This window comes from Mus pahari, chromosome 8, assembly GCF_900095145.1.
Source record: "Mus pahari chromosome 8, PAHARI_EIJ_v1.1, whole genome shotgun sequence".
Classification (NCBI taxonomy): Eukaryota; Metazoa; Chordata; class Mammalia; order Rodentia; family Muridae; genus Mus; species Mus pahari.
The window spans coordinates 6900243-6925305 of NC_034597.1; the positions used below are offsets into that span (position 1 = coordinate 6900243).

At 42.6% G+C, this 25063-nt stretch overlaps 1 protein-coding gene across 1 annotated transcript in view; it reads left to right on the forward strand.

The window, feature by feature from the left end:
- Nek10 (NIMA related kinase 10) overlaps positions 1 to 20944 on the forward strand; it is a 177624-nt gene extending 156680 nt beyond the window's left edge. Inside the window, exons 31-35 of the mRNA XM_021203868.2 lie at positions 2551 to 2661; positions 15547 to 15655; positions 17463 to 17515; positions 17594 to 17649; positions 20852 to 20944. Of these exons, the coding sequence (XP_021059527.1) occupies positions 2551 to 2661; positions 15547 to 15655; positions 17463 to 17515; positions 17594 to 17649; positions 20852 to 20900 (378 nt within the window). The 3' untranslated portion in view covers positions 20901 to 20944. The remainder of the gene's footprint in view (positions 1 to 2550; positions 2662 to 15546; positions 15656 to 17462; positions 17516 to 17593; positions 17650 to 20851) is intronic.
- Positions 20945 to 25063: the final 4119 nt, after the last annotated feature.

Consider the following 25063-nt stretch of genomic DNA (forward strand, 5'->3'; position numbering starts at 1 on the left):
CTGTAGGTAAGACTCCAGGAAGGAATCTGACTGCAGGTAAGACTCCAGGAAGGAATCTGGCTGGCTTTAATTCTCTACTATACTTTATTCAGTTTGTTAAATAAATGCTTTGAAGTCATCATCTAACAACTTAAAAAATTACAACATGAGAAGAGAAAGGACGATTGGGGAGGACCTGCAGCATTACCCATCACTGGGGTGCTGGCAGCAGCAGCAGATGTCCCCCCCAGGCTCTCAGTGAGCCACACTGGGTTATGCAGCAGCAGTACAAAGCATGACTCCATTTCTCCTATCAAATCTGTTTTTAGGGATTCTGAATTTTAAGAGAGGTGTGAGATTTTATTTCTTTAAATGGTAATCTTAGAACATTTGCTTTTAACATTTAGGGAAAAAATGTTAAGCAGTAAAATGTCAAAATAGAATAAAGTGCTATTTTGGTCTACTATTTATCCAGTGGAGCCATGCAAACTGCTGGTGCCTTGCTAATATATAACTAGGTAGAGAATGCAGGGTTTTGGAAAGAATTCATATTGATGTAAGTTTGAGAAGACATGCAGACCAGGATCTTTTTCTTCTTTTATTACTTTGTGTGGTATAATAAAAACTATTTCCAGGTTTGAAATGAAGAACATATTATCTTTTCTAGAACCATTTTCTTTTTTAGAAAAATGGGTGTTCTTGCAGGCTGTGTGTGTGTCAGATGTAACGAGTCCATGAGAATGTTTATAAGCTGTGAAGTACAGTATGGCAGCCCTGTGCTAGTGGTGTTGGCTTAGGGATAAGGCTGATACAAACACACCTCAGAAGGAAGGTGTGTGACCCATCCTTTACTTATCTAGAAACAGAACCTGCTTTGCAAGTTTGCTGTGGAAGAGTTGCAAGAATGCAAGCACAAAGGAGTGTTCTCAGTGTCTTGCAAGCATGAGCCGTGGGTTGCGGTTCTGTTTTTATACTGACTATGTTTACTTCATATACAGATGAGCCATCACCATTTTATGTAGTTTTCAAATCTTACTGAAAGCTTTATGGATGGGACACTGTGACAACAGTATTTATCTCACTGAGACACGGTGGTTTGCGTGTACTGCCTATCTTAGGGATGTGAGCTTACTCGAGTGAGCTCAAGTGTTTCTTCCATTGAATTCAGGGGCAATAGATGAACCTCCAAGTTAGCCAGGGGCTTATCAAGTTAAATAAATAGCAAGGCTTGTCAAGATCTCTGTGACAGTTACTCTGATACCTTCCAGTCTTAGACTGAGCCCCCTGGGGATCCACATCTTCAATATGCTTTTGTAGCAAGCCTTTCCCTTTCACAGACTTGCTGCAATAAAGCCTGGAGCTTGCTAACTGGACCTAGGGCACCACTGCCCTCTGCTGTTTGCTTCAGGGAGGTGGAGCCGCCTTCCGGTAGGAAGCAATAGGGAATCACCAAGTCCTATCTTACTAGGCTGGGTGTCCATCCTCTCAGTGCTCCACCCCTCCCCTTGCAAAGAGACCAATGCTAAAACCTTCATTGTCTTCTTCGCCGTACATGTTCCTCTGTTAGTCCATGTAATCGTGAATTTGGAGGGCTTTGAATCAGACTTCCTTCCAGGTGGTACACATATTTTTATTGCCTCCAAATAGTTACAAGGTAGCAACCCAAGCTGAAGTCCCAGATGGTGAAGCAGAGCTGGGGCATGATCGTCTCTGCAGGGCTCCTGCCTGTCTTGGTCATCATTTGGTTTGAGTTTATAGTTTTCTGTTTTTTTTTTTTTTTTTTTTTTTTTAATTGGGAGCACTTGTTTTACCCCAGCCCACCCTTCTCCTCAGCTCTTCCTTTTAATGTTGAGCTATTAAAAAAAAAAAAAAAGGCATATTGAGATGAGGCCCTGATAATTCTGATCCTACGTTTGTGGTATTCTACTCCCAGACTTCACCTCACCCTCTGTGCCACCTGAACTCTGATTTCCCATGTAAATCCTGCTTGCAAAGCCCTGTAATTGGGTGGTTGTTTTAAATCCCCCTCTTTTCTGAGACTCTGCAGTGACTGCCTATATATTTATGCAGTCCACATCATCCTAGCGAGGTCATAATGCATGCCAATCCATGCTTTCCTGGGAATGTTGGCCCCTAGGATTTTGTTTCTGTCTAGCGGCACTGTCACGGGAAGACACACAGGCAGATACAGAACTGTCAAGATTTTGTGTTTCCTGGTCCAAAGTATCAGATTTTCTGAAGACTGTTGCTAGGTGCTTGGTGTGGTTCTGACATGTGACAGACACCACACATGAATAGAATGTACCTCCCTTGTCAAGGGTGCTCTTTACTAAATGGAATGTGCTTTGCATAGCTGTTATGTGAAGAGTGGTATCAGTAAGGGTAACTGTGACAAGATAAAAAAGCAGAGTCACCCCTCTATACAGAGGATGAAAACTATAGCATATAATTTGCTAACTCAGATTCTTCCTTAGGTTTTGAGGGTGTATTGTCATGCTGGCCTGACATGCTATAGGGGCTGATGCACTGTGGAGAAGTTGGTTATAACGGCTGTCCTCTTGCTTTCTGCAGCTCCCTCCAGCTCTGCACCATGATCTGAAGAGAAGGGTTATAGAGAGATTCAAGAAGTCCCTGTTCAGCCAGCAGAGCAACCCATGTAACCTGAAATCTGAAATTAAGAAGGTATGTGTTCTCCATGTAGACAACCTATCCATGAGAGATGTGTTCCTCCCAACCCTGCTCCCTGGTCTTTGCCTACTGTTAAAGGGTAATGCTTAACCAAATGGATCCACATTACCTCTGATATCCCATTCTTCCTTTTGTGGCTATTAGTCCCAGGTGGCCGACTGATACACCTCTTTCCTTGTCACTACATGTTTGCTTAAGAATAACTGTTGTCTTTAATTTAAAAATATGTATACTGCAGCCTGCCTTTGAAGGATCTGTCCCAGTATTTTTGAGAAGGCTGCTCCCTAAATTGCATTTTCTATCTGAAACAGTCACCTGACCATGCAAAGCCATCATTTTAATCATCTATGGGGGCAGAATGAACTTATCCTTCCTATCTTCAACATTCTGCAGCCTTTTCATATTTGGGCACAACAAAAGTTTCTTTTCACACATGCAGAATCTAAATTGTTATAACAAATGGGAAGGAAGTTGATTACCTGTGGTGACATGAGTTGGAGACAGGGAACCAACTTTGTCCTAGAAGCCATATAAACACGCCGTCTTGTCCCTGAAGGACCCGGTATGAGGAAAGTCAAGCTACCTTGTGGGAGAGAATTTGATCCCTCAATCTCTTCTCCTCCTCCTTTCCTTAAATGCCCTCATATGCTTAAATGATAGTATTGTGTTGGATTCTTCCTCTAAGGTTTTTTTTTTTTCTATTAGTGAATTTACTTTAAGCACAAGCTTATCACACAGGAAATAGGCCAGGCTCTTTGATTAAAAAAAAAAAAATAACGCCTTTAATCCCAGCACTTGGGAGGCAGAAGCAGGCGGATTTCTGAGTTCGAGGCCAGCCTGGTCTACAAAGTGAGTTCCAGGACAGCCAAGGCTACACAGAGAAACCCTCTCTTGAAAAAAAAAAAAAGTAAGCAGCCTGCTTCTGCTTTGTTGGCACATAGCCACAGTGAGGCCTGCACCACTGATGTATACACCAGAGGCAGCTGCAGGTAGGTAAACAAAGCAGGAACCCATCCCTCAGAGAGGAGAGAGAGTGAGCTGCCCTTCACCTGCTGTGTTGGCAAACAAGGCAAAGATGAGGAGATGGTGAAGCTGAAGCAGAGGTACTGGAGGCTTCACACTGTCCTAGAGCATCCTAAATACCAAGAAATACATTTGTAAACATCAGAAGCTCAAGCCTCCCACAAAAGACTGTAGTATGCTTGACTTTTATGTTCTTCGTAAAGTGATATTGAGAATAAGCCAATTTAAGTACAAATTCCTTTTTAGCAGAAATCCTGGTTTTATAAGGTGAAAGTTTCTACCTCAGAAGGTGTTCATAGACACATTTGCCTCCCACTCCATGGATTTCCCTTGTGCCTTCCTGGAAGGCAAGTCCTTGTGGTCTTTCCGATGCAGGCTCCCCTGAATTTCTTTCTTCCCAGACAGTGAAGCCAATTTCTTTTCTTAAATCACTCTTCCTGCTGCCATCATTGGTTCCCTTCCTGTGTCCTGAGAGCAACTCTAGCCAGTACCCTGGCCTGAGCACAAAGGCAGGATTGCAGCGGGAGAGGGGATAGGAGGAGGTCTGGGGAGCTCATGTGAGAGTCTTACTGAGCCAGCCTGGCCACACATCTGCCTCAAGCCCACCAAAGAGCCAAATTAAGAGTGAAAAGCAGGTAAAGAGACTTAGGTCAATGTGCCCACCTTGGGAAGAGGGGTACAAAGGCCCCGTGGCCCTTACAGCCTGCAGGTCTGCAGGATCCTAAGGGAAGAGCAGCTTTTACGTAGGAGGAGATATGAGTTATGAAAGGCTCTAATCTTTCAAGGTGATCCGAGAAGCTGTCTGAACTCTGTATCTCTGTCCAGGAGACAAATCCCCCTCTGGCACCAAGATTCAGCCTTTTCCTCCTAGCATGGGATTTCTGAGGAAACTTTCAATTTCTTGGGATTTCCTTGTTTCAAAGTCTGGTAGATAATGGTAGGACCACAAATTCATCTTTAGAATATTCTCATCTTCGTCACAATAGTTTCTGGTGGGGCTGGGTGAGTTTTGTTTATTTTAAGAAGGGTTAGGAATCAGGTCACACTGTCTAGTGAAGGATGCCACAGCCCTTTTCTGATGAGGTAGTGGTATCTCACAGTACACCCATGGGGGTCCCCCTACCTGGGGAACAGGATGCTCACAGCCGGGGTTCAGTTGCAGTCAACAGATATGAGCACAGTCCCATTCTTCTAAGGGAAGGTAGGCTACATAGTGAAGTAACCATGCTGCCCTGAACTGCTGTCAGCTCCTTCCTCCATAGAGGCCTGGCTGAGGCTTCCCTGTGCATAGCCTCCTCTTCCACTCCCACGATTTAAACAGCTTTCATCTGCCTGTGTCTCTCCTGGGTAGAGCCAGTCTCTTACCTTCGATTTCCCAGAATCTTACACATCCTGGTCTATGGTCAGTGTTTCATGTATAATTCACATTAGTGAATGGGACATCAAATATTATGCACTTATATTTTCTTGATGACAGTCTTCATTTCTTCAACTCTTTATTAAGCTGTATGTTGGTGTGACATAGTAATACAGTTTTGTGTATGTAGCAAGATCTAAACTCATGAATGCCATGGCCCTTGTCTTCCCCCTTGCTTGTAGTTTTTCTCTGCAATGACTTTTGTTCAGAGATGGTCCTTTCATCCCTGTACAGTCACAGAAGCCTCCGACTGTCAGGCAGAGACACCCTCACTGCCACTACCTGTCTCACCCCTCATTCCCCCCGCCCAGGCATTTGACTTGCACTTTTTCCTTCCTTCTGAGACCCAGGGAGCCTACATCTATGGTCTGAAGGAGCCATTATAGGAAGACTGCGGCCACCTATCAATGACACTTATCACTTACCAATGCCCAATGTGCTATGCAAAGGAATCCAAAGATGGAAAAACCCATTCCTAAGAACTAAACTTGTTCTCTCCAGATCATTTAAGCTGATCTTTGGCCCAGCCTCCTTAGTCTTGGCTGCATTTATTCATGGCACCAAAGCCAACCAAGTAATCACACAGTGGCCTTGGAACTGGGATTTTCAGCATGGGAAAAAGGAGGAGAAAGATAGAAAAGATTAGTTCAAGTCAGTATTTTAAATAGCACTGTCAGGGAGTCTAAACCCAGGACAATTTTTTTTCTTTTAAAAATATACTCACTAAATCACTCTAGAAACTAATCAAGCAGCATTCAAGTTCTCTCCCCATGTTTCTGAGGAGACACAGTTGATTGGTCCAGGGCAGAAATTGCAGAAGCTGGGGTTGCTCTGTTTTGAGGTATAGGCAGCACAGCACTGCCAGAGATTACTGACAGTGTCTGAAAGAATGGGAGTCATGCTGAAGCTGTCCCTGAAGCATCACTAAGAATGCCACCACAGCAGGGCAACAGCATTGAATCCCAGAGTTAATACTGATACTAAAGAAAATAGATCACTCTTTGATTACCCTCAGAGCATGCAAAGCAACCCATTCATTGTTTTAAGACTGGTTTCTGAAGAGAATCAATCATTTTTCTTCCTTTCTATTTTAAATTCTGTCTCAAGGTAAACAAATTGCTGATGAAGGGACAACTCATACTGTAGACAAACTTCAGCCAGCATTGTAGGTTTGCAGTCCCAGGGCAAGAAAGGATGGAGATCCCACAGAGAGGGACCACCTGATGGTGTATGCCACTTGATTTAGGACACAGCTCAGCCAAAAGCCTGCATTTACATCTGATCAAGCTTCTAAATGTGAAGTTAGCAAACCATAGTCCTCAAGCCAATCTGGCCTGCTCTCTATTTTTATTTTTATAGCCACATGCTTTCATTTCCATCTGGCCTGTGGCTACTTTGTCATTACAGGCAAAGCTGAGTCACTGAGTCAGAAACCCTATGTCCTCCAAGCTGGAGATAGTTACTCCCTGATTCCATTGACCAGTTTTCCAGTCCCGGCTCTGGATCTTGAAGCAAATAGAGGGATAAGGACACACATAGGGCCTTAGGTCCTCTAGCCTCCCACTGCTACTGAAACAAACCAGGAGAAAGACTGATGGAGGAGACAGTTTACTCCATGTCTCACAGGAAGGTGGTTCCTATCTTTTCAAAGGGATGTGGCTCAGAGGTGTTAGGAGACAATACGAGGTTACAGTTGTTTTTTCTTCCGTGCATGCTTTTCAAAGGGCCAAGGCTTGCTCTAACTTTTCTTAGAGAAGTATATGTGTATGTTGTCAGGGCTAGCCAACTTGTGTACTCTTCCTTGGGGAAAACTATTTCTCCTGCTTTCAGTATTCTTTAGTTGCTGGTAGTTCCTTATCTAGGGTTGAATCTGCATAAGCTTGCCCCCTTTCATGGCCACATGTCTATTGGTATTGTCCTTGTTCAGTTTATGTTTAATCAGCCTTGGTGGTTAGACTTCATGATACTTCTATGAGACATAATGTCACAGCAAATTCCCTGATCCCCTGTCTCTTGCAATCTCTTCGCTCCCTCTTCTATGTGTTCTGACCCTGACATGTAGTAGGTGTAGACGTACCAGTTAGGACTGGCCTCTATAACTACAAATTTTGATTGGTTGTGTTTTTTTGTGATAGACTGCAAACAAAAGTTTCTGTGGTATGGAGTGAGAACTGTATTTACCTGTATGTCTGTGGACAGAGATTTAGAGTGTAATTAGGGATGGTGCTGGTTTTTAGAAGTGGCAGTTGTGGGTTTTCCACTACGATCCATGTGTTCACTAGCCATAGGTAGCAGGCTATGTTTCCAGTATCAAGTGTAGTTTCTGTCTCTTTGGACAGATCTTAAGTCCAGTTAGAGAGCATTTGGTTGCTCCCAAGGTATACATACCAGTACTGTGTCACTAGGGTTATTATCCCATACTGGTCATTGATGTAGTCTCAAGGCATCTTAGATGGGTAGGATTGTTGCTTCTCCTATTGGAAAGCTTGCACAGGAGACTTTTGGCACCATGAAAGCTAGTCCTCAGGGAGAGGGCATTCAGGTAAGATCCAGCTTGGATCCTTTAGGCCCTCTTTCTGCAGTACACCGTATCTTTAGCAACAGGATAGAGATACATTGTTTCTTTAGCACCTTCGAGGTAGAGGGCAACTGAAAACAATAGCAATAGCTTATTCTGTTTGGGGAGTCTCTTGAACTGCCCTGACCAAAAACTCATAAAAAGGCTTTCGTTTTTGTATTGGGGTCTTTGTAAATGGTTTATGGCTCTTGGGTGGGCATTGTCAGCCCAGATAGAACATTTTCATCTCTGATTCATTGTGACTTCTCCATACATCCCTACCTTTATTTTACCCCTCCCTCTTCTGCTTTATTTATATTTCCCCCCTTCCCTAATTAGAGCTCCACGATTTTTCTGATTTCTTCCTTCTGGTTATTTGTATCCTACTATTATTCCTCTCTCTATTGATCCTCTTCCGGACAGTGATGTCTTTTTGTTTACATGGATTCTGCAATCACTAGAGGTTTTTATCCTCACACCTGAAGATTCTGAGTTGGGAGCCTCAAATGAGAGAGAACATGTGATGATTGTTTTTCTGGGTTTGTAAAATAAAGTCACAGAATACACTCAATCTACTTTTACATAATTTTAATGATAATTTAATAAAGCAAATACATATTTTTCAAGAACCATGTTGAAACATGAATATAAAACATATTGTACATAATTTGTTATCTAATTCCTGAAGGAAGGGGATACATAAGAAGGGAAATAGACGAATGAGGCAATGTTGGCCGTGTGAAAGCAGAGAACTAGGCACATGGAGTTCAGTGTATTGTCTCTATTTTTATAAATATTTGAGGTTTGTTTGTGTACATGTATGTAACATGCATTTTCCAGTGGGTGCCCATGTGTATAGGGATGATAGAAGTTGGGGGGGGGATTACTTGACAGTTACAGAGGCTTTCTTCCCTCAGGCGAGCAAATGCTGGGTGTGAGGGTCCCTAACAATCAATGGCCACCAAAGCCATCTTGGATCAGTGGCTTTTGAAAGCAAAGAATGAATTTAATGGACAAAGGCAGGATGAGGTATTTTGTTTGTTTGTTTTTTGTTTTCAATTTAACTGAGCTAAAGTTCTTTGAGAAGAGCAGCCACAGTTGAGAAAATGTCTCCATAAGATTGACATAGAGGCAAGCCCATGGGGGCATTTTCTTAATCAGTGATTGATGTGGGTGAGCCTAGCCATTCTGGATAGTGCCACCCCTGGGCAAGTTGATCCTGGGTACAGAAGAAAGCAGGTTGAATAAACCAATTGGAACAAGCCGATAAGCAGCGCTCCTCCATGGTCTCTGCTTCAGTTCCCGACTCTAAGTTCCTGCCCTGAATTCCTTGGATGGTAAACTGTGATGTGAAATGCTGAAATAAACCCTTTCCTCCCCACATGGCTTTTGGTTATGGTGTTTATGAAAGCAATAGAAACCTTAACAAAGATGGCAAGTTTCAGAAAGGAGTTGGTTGTAAGATAGGTGAGAGCTGAAGACAAAGAACATCTGTAGCAGGTGCATGTCACCAAGTAGTGGGAGTGGGTGGGTAGGGGAACAGAGGTGGGGGGAGGGGTATGGGAATCTTTCGGGATAGCATTTGAAATGTAAATAAAGAAAATAATAATAATAATAATAATAAAAAAAGACTTGACCTTGAGCTGTTAGTTTAGAGATTTCTCATGACTTGTGGAAGACACTGGGTTGAGGCATGGAGAAGAGGTGGTCCGTCTAGCTGGCCTCCCACGAGTTGTCCATGTGCTAGATGTTCATAGTTAGTTTGTTTATACACTCATGTTTAGCTTCCAGGGAGCTATGTAAAAGAAGAAAGATAATAGGAAGTTGTACTGGGGACTGGAGCCCCTAACCACTTCTGGCATGTCTGTCTTCCGGCTAGCATAGAACAACGGGCATTCTTAGCTTCTGACAAAGAACAACCACGGAAGTACTTATTACCAAATTGTCTGACCAGCCAGCATCTCCTGTTCTCATTATTCTCCTCTCTGAAGAGCTATAACTGCTGTTGGTGACTTGAGATGACTGATCTATCTGGCTACTTCAAGCAGAGTGGGGCCATTTGGTATTACCCCTCCAATGGGCCTATCTAAAAGACCTCCAAAATCCATGGTTACTTGCATCTGCATACCTGCTGGGTGAAATGAGGAAAGGAATGTTTCTCTGGAACCCAGCTAAAGGTGTGAGGGGAGAACAAAGGCAAGAGAGTCCGGATGCACTGAGATTGGGGGCCCATGAACGTAAAGAGTTTCATCCCCCTAAGAATGGGCATGGATTTATAAAGAACCCTTAGACAGAAAACTAGGACCACCAAAACCCCCCTTACTCTCTCCTTGCTGGCTACTCTTTAAAAGCTGCCAAGAAACAAGAGCCAAGAAGATGTAGGGGGTGTGGGAACATGTGCCCAGGGTGTGTTGACACTGATAATTTGGGAGCACATGGGGGAACTTGGGGGGAAAAACATTTTGCAGCTCCATCTGAGGGTAGAATCTGGTAAGACCGTAGAGATCTGTGGCCCTCCATGTGGGCAGTGCATCCAAGTCCCTTACAGACCAAATTGATAAGAACAGTTTGTAATCTAGAGAATATGGGTACACGAAAATACAAGTATCTTCAAGAACTCAGAGGGCGATAGCATCAGAATACTCTTTCCCCACCCTGACCCTGTCACAGAACCTGGAAGTGAAAGCAAGAATGAGGGTACCTGGAATCTACCTAGTGTGGTCTTCACTCTGGGGATCACTTGTTGGGCTGTACAAGTGGGACTTCCATTAGGGTTGCCAGCATTCTGTGCATCTCTCAGACTTGGCATTTGGCTGTCACAAAACCATGTGGTCCTCCAAGGTGCAGCTGTTTCAAAGTGCTAGTTATCCTTGAAGCCATCTATGCCCTCTTTACCCAGGCATGCAGTCAGATAATGTCCTATAGAGCAGGTGTACTATTCAGGCACACTTTTGACTTTTAGCTGTGGGCACTGTAATCCAGGGAAAGAAGGGAAATTATGATTTCCCCAGGCCATGATCAATATTTTTGAAAGAAAGAATCATTCCCTAGCTCTCAGAGGGAAGGATGAATAAATCCTGGTTTGTGGCAGGAAAGGTTAAATCTGTGGCCTCAGGCAGCTTTGTCTCCAGCTTAACTAAGATCAGCTCACTTCCTCTGGAACCCCAGCCTGGGGTAGAAGGGATGGTGGAAAGACAGAATGAAAGGGAGAAGTGCTTCCCACAAACCCCAGCTAACGTAAGGTTCTAGGAAAAGTGAAAGGGCAATGTTAAAAAACCAGAAAGAGAGATGGAGGAACTAACGTGGGTTGTAGATAGGGTAAGGATGGAGCAGGGGAGGGGAGCCATGTTACTTGGCTACTGTGCTCATCTTTCTGATTCCCAGGCTGGGAACCAATACATTTCAGTGAAAACCAGCAGTAGCATCAAGCATTCTGTGTCCTTTGGAGCCACAGAGGCATTCTCACCTCAAGTGACCATAACTCTGGATGTGTGTGAGGGCCCTGGACAATCAGTGAGCCACCAGTGAGCTTGTCCTGTGAACCTGAAAAATGAGTTGCACAGGCAGGGGGGAGGTGAGTTTTAGCCAGGAATTCTTGTCATAGGCAAGAGCTGAAGAATAAGGATGCAAACACAACAGCTTCCAAGGAAGGGGCTGCCTGTCAGAGTTGCTGTGTCTGTGAGTTAATTAACGTCTTTTTTGGATTGAGACATGGGGTGGGGGCTGGGCCGGGTATCTGTGTGAAGAAGTGATACGGGAGCCTCTGAAGAGAGCAAGTAATGTCATCCACTGAGAACAAGCATGAGTTCATATAAGAGCTTAATATTATAGACCCTAGGCAGAAAAGGAGAAGAAAGACTTTGTTTAGTGGAAGAAAAAAAGTGACTATAGATATTGGTCATTTCTGATAACAAAGTGCTTATCAAAAGCTAATAAGAAACTAAAAGAAGCTGTAGATTAGAGAACATGGACCATTAGGCAGCACGTTACAGTTTCTAAGGTGGCATTCAGTCTCAGGGGACAAGGGAGCTAAGTGAAATTAGAAGAGAGGGACAGAGTGCAGAGTGATGATCCGTGCTACATTCCCATCCCACCCCTCACTTCTAGCATCTGGTTTTATTGACATTGGGTTCTGTGTCTTCCAGAGCTCTCTTTGCTGGTTAGATCCAATACCATTTGTGAAGTTGGTCTCCGGCAGAGACCTCGCGTTTCTAATATGGAAAAGAAGATGTTTGAGAAATTGAGTGACTGCATTTGTAATCTCTCCTTCCTTGCTTCTCAATAATTTCTGCCTTGAATGTTTGTTCTTAATTGACTAAGCACTATAGTGGCACAATACCTGTCCCAAATCAAGGATGTCTTGGACCTGGGTGGTGCCAGCCATAGTCTATTCTCTCTAATATATTCTAATATTCTTGAATACTTGTTAGTTAAAAAATATATGCATTCATTTGTACTTCTGAACTAAGCATGTTCTCTAGTGCAGAGGAAGGGTCATGCAAAGAGAGAAAGCATGGTAAAGGCAGGTCTTTGTATAAGTGGAGTACTCACGCCACTGTGAGAATACTAACCACCTATAGCTTCCTCTAGCCATATGGACTGTGAGTTCAAATACAGTCTCTTTCCTCTGTGTCGTCACCTACTGGGTAGCAGTGACTTTGTCATCTGGCACATCCAGAATTAGATTCACCTTCAGCTCCCTATGCCCACATCAGCATCACTAGAAACACCATCCTTTCTTCTCTGTCGGAATGTCAATCTCTTTGGACTTCTTTTTCCTCAAGTCTCTCAAGCCAAGGTTAGAAGGTTCGATGACCTTCGGTTGTGGGCTGGGCTCTAGATTCTACAGTTGCCGCTGCGCTCCTTATTAATGGCCTGTCCAGTTCCCTCATCTACCAGATGATGGTAATGCTTACCCTACAAGGAAGTGAGTGGTAAGAGCCAAGCTGAATTTGCCATGATGTCTTAAGTACTTAGCCAGTGGCAGTGAGTTCAGCTGTGGTCATTAAGAACCTCCCAGCTTTTGTGCCACTTGGGTGAAGTTGTCCACTTCTTCTGACACTTTTCATGGTGCCATCTCTGCATTGCCTGTTGTTGCACACATTTTTTTTTAAATATATACTTCTCTACATATACCTATCAGATCCTACTTGACATGGAAGGTCATTTCCAAATTCTGCAGCCCAGGGGCAACTTAAGATTTTTGTGTGTGTACTGGATAGCTTTGTGTCAACTTGACACAGCTGGAGCTATCACAGAGAAAGGAGCTTCAGTTGGGGAAGTGCCTCCATGAGATCCAGCTGTAAGGCATTTTCTCAATTAGTGATCAAGTGGGGAGGGCCCCTTGTGGGTGGTGCCATCTCTGGGCTGGCAGTCTTGGTTCTATAAGAGAGTGGACTGAGCAAGCCAGTGGAGGCAAGCCAGTAAAGAACATCCCTCCATGGCTTCTGCATCAGCTCCTGCTNNCTGACCNGCTTGAGTTCCAGTCCTGCATCCTTTGGTGATCAANANCNGTNTGGAAATGTAAGCCAAATAAACCCTTTCCTCCCCAACTTGCTTCTTGGTCATGATGTTTGTGCAGGAATAGAAACCCTGACTAAGACAGTGTGTGATCTTTTTGTTTCCTTTTTGTAACTTGATTGCACAGCTCTCAAGTGTGAACTCTACATGACAGGCTTATATGAGCCACAATGTCAAAAGGGTGCTCACTGTAACACACGGTAAGTGGTGTGGGTTGAGGGGATTAGTTTGTTAAAAGAATATTTACACCTAGAATCTAAAACACAAAAGACCCCTGGGAAATTCTAGAATAAAAATAATCACATCTAGGTTCAAACAAGAGACCAGTGAATTTTGGCTGCAATCTTTGTGGGCCATTCCCTACTTCCTGGAAATCTGTGGCTCCCAAACTAAAGGAATGTGCCAATGTGAGACGAGACTGGACATCTTAAACAACCTGCTGTTAAAGGCTGAATACCAGTAAAAAAGCCACCCTTCCCTTGCTATCTTAAAATGACAGTCTTGAGGTCCCCCACTCACAAGTCACATCCTTTTACTGGAGGCTTTATGTCTTTTAGTGGCTGTGGAATCGTTAGGACTGCAAGGTACACTGAATAGTTCAAGTCAATAGGATTTCTGTAACGGGGGTGAACATTTCAGATATCCAGATCATCCCTTGCTGAAACAAGGGAATGACCTCCATCTGAAGACATTCTAGCACCACAAAGTTGTTCTCATGATCACAGGAAACATTCCAAGGCTTAGTGAGAGTGACTACTGTTAGCCAGGCTTGAAGAAAGGTGGACTGCCCAGGGCCATCGGATCCTTCTGCATTCAGGGTCTGACAGCCTTGTCCCCCTATACATGAGTTGTCAGCTACCACTAAAGAACAGTTCATGTTCAAGAATGAAAAGGAAAGGGCTGGGTTTTCTTCTAATATAGTATGCATGTGGAGACTGGAAAACAATGCAACGTGTGTTCATAGAATCAGCTGGGCAATGATGAAATAGTTCTGAATAGCTGGCTTAATACGTATCAAATGATGCAGAGTATATAGTGAGGAGTGTGTTCACCCCTGTGATCTCCACCACAGCAGCACACAGAGTTTCCTCACTGTCCATCAGGCTCCATCCTAGTTACACCATATCCCTGACATCCATCACCATACATTGGTTCTGATGGATTATAAATGTATGTGTAGGTGAAGCTTCCTGCTATGCCTCCTTCTGTGTCAGGCTTCATTGGTTCACTATTCATCCACATTATTGGTGTCAATCATTTGTTTCATTGCTTTGTAGAGTGACACAGTGTGAGCACACCATGTCCCATGTTGTATTTGTCTACGTAGACATTTGAGATTTTGATTTTTTCTGTTTTTAATTACTATAACTAACATGCTATGAATATGCTATGAAATATATATATATATATATATATATATATATATATATATGGAAGGAAGAAAGTGGGAGACAGAGAAGGTGGATGGATATGGAAGGAGGGCGTGTGTACATGTGAGCGGACACACATACACACATACACACACACCATACATCTTCTAAATGACAGGTGGCACATGTTGTTGAGTTGTGGTTTGTGCTGTCAGTCTTCTTGAGCAATTGACAATGGATATGCTTAGCTCATAAACAGTTTGTGAATCCAAATTAACTACTACTACTTCCCCATTCAAATTGTGCTGTCTGATTCTGGTTTACTAATGCTTGATATTTTAATAGTATATTAACCGAGGTACTAAAACTTGGCTAAGCCAGGTATTGAGTGGAATTAAAGGTACAAAGAGTTGGAAAATATTAATAGCCTAAAATTCCATTAAGAAATTCTATTTAAAATTTCAGCTGTACAGAAGAGCACTAAACAGTTAGGACTTAATAAATTCTGTCGCTGGGTGAATAGAGTGTTAGGAACTAATGTCTGGAGAACCAAGTTAATTAATAGTAATTTAGAAAAATGTATTAAGAAACTTGTTTACCATGGTCTCACAGGAAGGGGCTGGATTTGGACTCAGTATACTGTTCTGTGGGATGACGGAGCTTCTTTACTCCTGCACCTGATTACACAGAACGTCTTGCTGTCCCAGGCCCAGGCTGTAGGATTTACATTACTTTTCTTTCCCTTTACAAAGCATGCTTTTCTCATGTGACTATGGAACAGACTGACTTGCTTTCATTGTAATTTTCTGCTTCCAATCTTTCAGTCCTTTGGAAGCAAGATGGTGTTTCTCTGTTTCCCAGGGACCACAGAACCCCCAAATTCTCACACCAAGAAAGAAAGTTCCCGAATTGAATGGGACACCTTTCCCAGAAGTAGCTTGCCAACTGTCTGCTGTCTGTGTCTGATGCGCTTTTGCATTTTCCGTTTTCAGTTGTCTCAGGGGTCTCCAGAACCCATCGAGCTGAACTTTCTTACCTCGGATTATCACTTACCTCGCCATTCACAGGCTGCAAACAACTGGGCCCCAAGTGACCCTACAGGTAAGAGGGACCTGGCTTCCACAAAAAGCTAGCAAACAGAAAGAACCATTTTGCTCATATAGACATCTGTCCTAAAATGCCACCTCTATCACATACACACAAAGAATTTAGTCTGTTTCTGTTTGTTCACGGAGGCAGCAGTTGGAGATACACTGAGTAAGATCTAGAGGTTTCTAGAGACCTTGTCTCCACACAGGCAGCTCCCTCCATTGCTTATTAATACTATAAACAAACAGCAGGGTCTCTCTGTGTAAACTGTATTTCTTTATTTTTTTCTTGGTTGCCCGGTGAAGTCAAATCTAGGAAGATGAAAGGCAGAAATAGAAGGCTTAACTATTCCAAATGGAGACAACTTGAGGCACAACACCTAAAGCATCCACATCAGGCATCTAACTTCTCGTTTTCTTTTTAGAACAGTTCTACATAGGGAAGCTGGGTAGCATGAGACCTCAGACACAGACTCTGGAAACTTGGATTTCTGATTCAGATCTCAGCTCAGCCATTTAGTAGCTGAATTGTACCTTTGAAGATCAGTGTCTCCAATAACATGGGAGTTAATATAAGAGTACCACAATAAAATGATGAGCCAGATAAATGTTTTAGAGGTTGTGTAGTCGACATGAGGGGCCTAGTGGACATAATGGGAGCCAGGCCCTTGGAGGGACTCAGCATGGTCACACTCTTTAGATGCTTGAAGAAGAGATTTCAGTGTTCCCCAGCAACCACCTTGGTACTGGACACAGGCTCTGGAAGAGAAGCTTCACACTTCGATAAATGCTTGATAGCTTTCATGGGTGTACTGTTGTGGCCTACGAAATAAGGTGTTTTTTTGCATGTTGTTAAGCTTTATCTGAATGCGTATTCTTGTCACAAATCAAATCCTGGTGGGTACAGTGCCATTTAAACAGAATCTGAGAAATCCCAAGCGAGATAACACGTCATTTGCTTTTAACAGTGGCTCTGAGATTGGGTCAGTTTACCTTCTGGGCAGACTCAGCCAAGGAACTGATGTGCAGTGGACTCTGATGGAAGTCTCTCAGAAGCCCAAGACTGAGTTAACTAACTCCCCTTAGGGCAGCTAGCCACCCTACTGTAGCACAGAGGCTTAGCCCCTCTCACAGGAGGCTTAGCAAAACCAGATGCCAGAACCTGCTACACTCTGGGCAGCACCTTTAGACAAGGCTTTAAAAAGAGCCAGTACCTGACTGCCTTCATGCTTCCCCCAAGTCAACCTAATAACCCTTCTCTTGCCTGTCTCTAGGGAGCATCCTCAAAGGTCAATGCAAGCTGGCTTGGGGGAAACTGACGATTGGTTTTGGCAGCTTCCCAGTGTGTGCAGGGGCTATGTCTGGAATCATCTTGACACACATCCCCTTACCTTCCTTGACCTTGGCCAGTTTTCACTAAGCATTGCTCCTAAGTCTTTGTTTATTGCTTTGTAAATGGCCTTTCCTGGAGTAGCCAAACATGGATGAGAATCGAGGCCAAGACATTTTAGAATTCACTTACTATCAATAAAATTTATTTTTATGTGTGTGCACATGCATGTGTGTGTGTGTGTGTGTGTGTGTGTGTGTGTGTGTGTGTGTAGGTCAGAGGCAACATTTAAGAGTCCAGAGAGGGATCAAATTCAGGTCACCAAGTTTATGACCTGCTCAGTCATCTCTCTCTGGCTCTGGAATTTGCTTTTGAGTCTTTATAGTTAAGAAGTAGACCATATTCACTGCTGTTGAAATATTAATTGCCAGTAACATATAAGTAAGAAGTCATGAAGCAAAGGTTGATGTCTGTAACTGCTGTGTTTTAGGTTCACCCAGCAGCTTTGAAGTGGAAGAGGGAGTCACATATGAGCAGATGCAGGTAGGGTTCCAAAGCCCCTGCATGCTTTTCCTTGTATTGCTTGTAATCCCGTATTAACGAGACTGTCTGTCGTTGCAGACTGTGATTGAAGAAGTCCTAGAGGAAAGCGGCTATTACAACTTTACAACTAAGAGGTGAGTCCAGGGTCTACTTTCAAATGTGAAAGATGAATTGAGGTATAGTTGGCCATTAGATACGTTTTCTCCATCCTTGACTCCTGAAAGCTGCATTTCTACAAATTAACTATAGACAGCATTATATTAGCTTTGAGTAGATACAGACATGGGGGGAACAGGTGTTGCCCGGATTCCACGGAAACATCACTATTGTGTTCTACACTGAAGAAAAAGGTTACTGTGCAGTAGCCATTGGCTGCTTATAACATAATCTGAGATAGTCTGAGACAGTTGGAAAGCATTTTTGGGCTGGTTGGTTTTTACTGGACCATTCCAGAAGAACTGGAAGCTCAGATATCCATTGTTTCCATAGCCAAGCAAAGCCTACTGTGGTATCTTTAAGATTAAATAGACTATCTGATAAATTTAAATCCAGTTTGGGATTCCTGTAGTTTTACTATTAGGCAAAGTGATGGCACAACAAGTTGACTGCACTTGTTTATTTGAGAGGTGGTTCTGGGAAATAATGACAAGGATGATGACATTAGTAAGATTTCACTGTCAAGCAAATTTCCATATTGTGTATCTTAGTCTTGTGCCATGAGACCCCTCAGAGAAGCATCGTCAACAGTGTGCCTTGAGTTCTCCCACCGAAAGGGAGAGAGCTGGAGTAGTAGAATCTTCCAGCTTCATGGAAGCTGTTGTTGCTTACCTTCCTCATGAAGCTCCCATCCCTGCTGATTCTGGCCTTTCCTGAGCATGGACAAAGAAATGAGTAAATACCAGACAAGTTCAATGGAAAAGAAGTCAGGCAGGCCCTGCCATTTGGGGATTGGCCAGTATGTGTGGAAGTACCATGCACGGAAGTGTATGCATGGGCTATGGTAGTAAGAATTCAGAGTTTGTCCTTCTATATTCCTGAGCTGTCTAAGTCTAGCATGTACCCCAGATGCTCAGGGCTGTTGTAAGATATGCAGTCCTGGGTCTGCTCCCCCAAGCAGGCTTCTCTTGGGGGAAGAACACACTTCCTTCTGCAGCCAGGAAAGCTATTTTGTGTTAGCTTTCTAAATTATCCTGGTAGTGTTCCTTAAGGACAGCTAGTAGCCTGGAAAATGAGGACTCAAGATTGGCTTGCAAAGGTCATTACAGAGAAATTACATTCTTCTTTGAGCTCAATTCAGTCTCTTGCTTTTCTCTTCCTGCTGCCATTCCAGGGAGCCTTTCTTATGAATCACACATGAAATTATTCAACCACTTGCTCTTTTGGCTTGATAACATATTTCTAAAATACAACCTTTGCAGATTTAGCGCTCCTTGTGATTTGGGACTGAAGAGTCAAGATGAGTAATCTTCATCTTGCAGGGGTCCATGGCTGATGGAAATCATCATCCTTCAGGTGCTCTTCTCCCAGCATCCCTGGAGGGATGTTTGCATTCCCACTGTTGGCTCTGCTTCAGTGCTGGGCACACAAGCTTTCTGTGTCTGGTGTGCATGTCTCTGTTTCTGACTTTCACCATCTTATTATATCAGGTAGCCTTGGCTTAAAGTCATGGGGCAGAAGTTGTCATTCTACAACTGTTGTCACTGTGTGTGTATTTCCACAGAGGCTCAGGAGCAACAGAAGCAAATAGCTTCACATTCTTATAGAAAAATGGAAAACTGTATCAATGAAAAATTAGGTGTGTGCATTTATAGAGCCTTAATGCTTGACATTATTGGTTTATTTAATTGTACTTCTCTATTTTCATCTGTGACTAAATATAAACTATGCAATCTAAGCTAGAAATGTAGCAGATCACAGCACAGATGCAGTGGTTGCAGATCACAGCACAGATGCAGTGGTTGTCCAGGTGATCTGTGCATACATGAGAGAGCAAGAGAGTCTTAAATTGTAAACGTGGGACTGATAAGACAGCTCAGTTGGGAAGTGCTTGCCCTGTAAGTATGAGGATCATGCCTCCCCCCCCACACACACACACTCATGCCAAAAATAACTAAAACAGGCACAGGGATTGGAGAGATGGCTCAGTGATTAAGAACATTGGCTACTCTTCTAAAAGACTTGGGTTCCATTACCAGCACCCACATGGTGGATCACAACTGTCTGTAACTCCAGTTCAGGGCATTCAACAACCTCTTTTGGCCTTCCTGGCACCAGGCATTCAAGTGTTACACAATAATACAGGAAGGCAGAATACCTGTAGACATAAATACTTTGTTTATAAAATACAAAATTAAGATATAAGAAGAAAAAAGAGAAGTAGAAAAACAGGTGTGGTCATATGTGCTTGTAATCTCAGCACTTATTCCCTAGGCTCACTGGACACTCAGCCTAATCAGTAATTCCGGGCCAGTGAGACCCTGATTAAAACAAAGAAGGGATATGGTGTCCTGGGGACAACAGTTAAGGTTGACGTCTGACTTTCACATGCGTGCGTGTGCGCACACACACACACACACACACACACACACACACACACATACACACACTCACTCACTCACACAGGGAGAGAGGAGGGGAAGAGAGGAAAGGGAGATGGAAAGAGGGAGGGAAGGAAAGAGATTATTAATATAATAGAGTTCTTACATAATTCTCTACAAACGATGCCAAATTTGAGATCATTTAAAAATGATTACAGGTTTAATACTTTTGAGTGTGCTTGTGTGTGAGTGTGGTGGGGAAACAAGGTTTTTCGTGAAAATCAGAGGACAACTTTCAGGAGACAGTTCTCCCATTCTTTCACCACGTGGGTCCCAGGGATTGAAGTCATGTTGTCAGGCTTGTTGGTAAATGCCTTCCCCCCTGAGCCATCTTGCTGGCCCCTAAGATTATTTAACAATATTTTTGTCGTGATATACCAAATAAAAGATACACATATAGAAGTGACATTGAGAAGCATATATATAGAAGTAAAAACAATGTGCATCAGATCGGCATGTCTTGCTTTGTTTGTTCAGACTGATGAACCTGTGATATAGGTAAAATGAACATAGACATTCACCTGGCATACATTACTTTGGAAGGAATTGATTTCCCACTGTGAAGAATCACTGGTTTTCATTAGGCTTAAAACTTAAGAAAAATCCTGTTATTAGCAAGTTTCAGCGAAAGATCAGAGCTCTCTGAAAGTTCCCATTTTAATTACTTTATTGTGGTTTATTTATTATGTCTGTTTTCTTTGTGACTCTATGGCACTGTTTCTACTTCTAGATCTTCTAGGTGTCACTCTTTCCCATGGGGGACCAAGAGCTACACAGCCAAAAGATGAGAGCCCTGCATTGGAAAAAACAGAGCTTCCCAGTCAAGTACACATTCCAGTGGGATTCAGCTGTGACATGACGGCAAGATGCCCAGGACCACACAGGAAAGAGCCACAATGCTGCAGGAATGGTCTTACAGTCCTATGGAGGTCTGAGGCAAACCCAGTGCTGGGCTCTCTCCCCAGTGTGCATTGCATGCACACTAACAGGCTATCAGTGTGCTTCTGGGAGAAAACACAGCAAAATGGCTACCAGAACTGGGGTGGAGAAGCAGCAGCATAGAATTTCCCTCGAGGTTAAACGACTTATATTTTTCAAAGGAACATTTTATACTCAAGATAGCTGAAACTATGCTTAAAAGTATGTTGTCTTCCATGTACACAGAACGGTTTTAGATAAAATAATTACATGACCCAGTGCACCATATTAGGTATTCCATTGGGTTCCCATTTTTTATAAAAGAAATTCAGAACATGGTAATTTATAAATGAAATGATTGGTTCTCTCTGATCCATTTGGGTGCTAGAGGTTCTGAAACATGACACAGTGTAGACAGTATTTGTAACCTTGCACACAAGTTTTCGAGTTTGAATACTCAGATCGCAGCTCGACTAGTAAAGTCTATTGCTGTACAACATGTGTATATGGCATATGACCAGGGCTGGAGGGGGGCTTGCTTAGCCTGGTGCTTGCTGCTAATCAAGCTTGCTGTGTTTCTAAAGCACATTAAAGAAGCCATAGACTGTGAAAGATATGACAGTTCTCATTCTAGACCTTACTGAATCACCTGTGTGTAAGATAAGCATTTATTTTCTGAGAACTCCCCAAAAGTTATAAACTAAAATATAAATTCCTTCTGTATCCACTGAGATGGCCCGAAGAGAAATCAGAATGTCAATCATAGGAGTAAGAATAGCATCCCATCTCTATACAGAGTGGATTTACTAGGGAACTGGGCTCAAATTTCTCCTCTTCAACAGGCTTCTGATAGCTCCAGTGTAGCACCAACTCAAACTGTACATGTTCCCACTTCAGGAACAACTCACTGCACGTAATTAGCAAGTTTAACTTCCCATTGGTTTTCGTTGTCTTTAATTACATTGCTGTATTTTAGCATGATTGAATAGTGCAATAATATTGGACATCATTAGGACACAGTATAATCTTCCTGAATCACTTAATGTGAAGTCATACTATTTCTTAGAATTAGTGTGTTTGACATCTAAACCCCACTGCTGTTCTCCTTGATTGCACATTAACTGATGCCTGCGAGGGTTACTAATGATTTTTTTTTGTCTTTAAGCCAAGATAACAACTAAAATACCTGTAATTTTAAATATTAAATACATTAATGAAACAACTCAATTTCAGCTTTCAAAACAATTCCATCCATATATAAATTTCACTGAATTATTATTGATTCACTGAAGCAATGCTTTATTTCTTTCTGCATAGTCATTGTTTAGCTCATCTGAATGGCAGGAGGCAGAGCCCTAGAGGGACACAGGCTTATGTCATGACAGAAACCTCTTGTAGAATGCACTAAGATGTGGGGTGAATGCTCAGAGAGGCAAATTCTTTCTCAAATAACAATTCATATAAATATAAAATAATGATATCTGTTGCCTTGGTAAAGAAAAAATTTTATTGAGATTATTTTTTTAATGAGTACAGTGAAAATGTGAAAGAGATATAGTTTCTCTGTACCTCTTCTGGGCCATAGGAGTGATATTTGTTATAGAACAGTTAGTAAAACTATAAAATTAGCTCAATAAGCCAACATATACCCCTGTTACAGCTGCTCAGGCCCCGCTGTGCAGTAGCTGGTAGTTTCCCCTTGAGTCCCCACCCCCGCACTTCCATCCTCCCATCTCTGTGGCCAAGGAGGCCTTACCCTCCGTGTAGGCACTGTCTAAGAAGCCCTGTAATGCAGCCATTCTCCCACAGTGAAGTTAGCTTTCCAAAGCACTCATTCTGTGACCTTCACACAGGAATAAGAACAGTCATTTCATCTTGATCAGTGGAATTGTCTTTACTGCAAAGAAGTGGCTATTTGAGACTAATGCGCCTCATAATTTCTTCTTGATTGCATTTACATTTTTCTTTTTGTCTTGTATAATTTTTAATGATTTGTTGTACAACGAAATCCTGTGAATTGTTGAATCTATCTCACTTCCAGTGACCAAATATTGTATAGGGTAAAATTTGAATTAATCTCTTCAGATAACTTTTGATGCACAAATGCTTTGGCTAATTATGTTTTGACCCAACAGATCTTTCTGTTTATCTGTACTTGAAACTTCAATTCATTCCTTAAACGCAAAATGCTCCATTCTCAGGGAACTGGTTTCAGCAAAGATATTTCTTGCTGTATTTTTTTTTCTTGTCTTGTGACAGATGTGCAGTCTTTATGGGAATAAGTAGTGACAAGCAGATAGACACAGTTGTTAGAAGAATTTCAGAAACATACACACACACATGCATGCATGCACTTGGGGGGCACTGTTATGAAGTTTATGCAAGTTAAGGTCTTCCTACATAAGTGCCACCTGAGATTCATTAAATTTAATGCATTTTAATGCTTAGGGACAAATAGGGAACTGGATGATTATATGTAATTCCATTGATATCACCACCAAGTCACCACTTATGTTTGAGATTTGTGAAGGCAATAATATTGACTAGTCCACTCTATCAGTATTAATAAGCATAGAACAAACATATACCCCCTTTTAATCTCTCTTTCTGTCTAGAATTACCTAAGTGAACATGATGTGATCCTTTAGAAATGCCCACATTGTGGGGTGTGTGTGTGTGTGTGTGTGTGTGTGTGTGTGTTTCCATGAGCAGCAGAATCACCTGCCAGACTGTGCAAGGCCACCTGGGTTGGACAGCGTCTCAGCATCCCAAGCGTGCAGCAGCGAATGGAAGCTGAAGGCTGCCACACCCTGACCTTAACCCTGTGTGAAATTCTGTCTGAACATTAAATTCTTTATGTTCAAGACCTGGAGGCGATACATAAATGTTTGTTGCCTTTCAGACTGTATTAATGTCCTTTGGTATAAGACTTTGAATAAGTTGTTTTTATGGTTACAATGTTCTGCTAGCACATGCCACTTTGGGATGCTGTTAGCCCATGTGGACACTAACTCATGTGTCTCAAGGAAGCAACTTGATGAAGAGACTGTCATTAACTTGCATGTGGCAAATGTGGCTGATACGACTGCACTGCTGAATTTTTTGAGATTTTAAGAGGGACAGGGAAGATTTTGCAATTTTGATGAGGTGACAGGTGGATATTACTAGCTTATGCATCCTCTGGGCGATAGTCATTTGCAAAAGTGAGGCTGGAATACCCCGAAGTCCCAGCAGCCTCTTCATGTGGGAAGTCTGCTGGACTTCGCATCTGTGCAGCATTTGGCTGATTATATTGGGCTGTGTAAGTTTGGTTCATATTGTTAAAATGAGTTCATCTTAATTTAAAGTGGGCTATTATGTTTCTGAAAGCAAGATGGTGTTCCCCTTCCTTTCATTATATTCTACAAAGCCAGCTCTGCTCTGTCTACTGCTGTCAGAAACAAGAAAAACACATGAAACAATGTGGCTGCTACATGAGCTGTTCCAGGTAGCTTATCTGTTTCCCCTGAGCAAGGTGTTTAATCATTATGGAAAATAATGTCTAGATGCCACACTGATGACCAGCAGGGAAGATGGCTGCTTGGAATTGATATGGTGTGGTCACTAATGAACACTTGACTCAGTATTGGAAAACAGGCCAAGAAAGAACTGTCCCTGAAACAAAGAGAGTCTCTGCCAGAACAATGGTCTGAGGAAGGCAACGCTTAAGGACTTGGCCCTGCTTAGCCGTTCAATGAAGACCCCTTACTGAATGTATTACCCCACCATTTAGCTCTATATGCTGAATGTCATTGGAGCCAAGGTTGTAAGAAAGAATTTAAGACATGGAAGTGCTATTAAGTTTTAGCTAAATCCCTAACAATCACTGTCATGCTTGCCTCACACTTCAGTGGATTTGAGCTCCATGTTATGACAGAACATGGTGCTTGTGGGGACCCAGAACTTCTGCCTTGTAAAGCTGACAGATTTTTCCAAGAAAGTTATGTCAACTCCCAAACACAATCTTGCTTTCAGTAGATGGAGGGCACAAAAA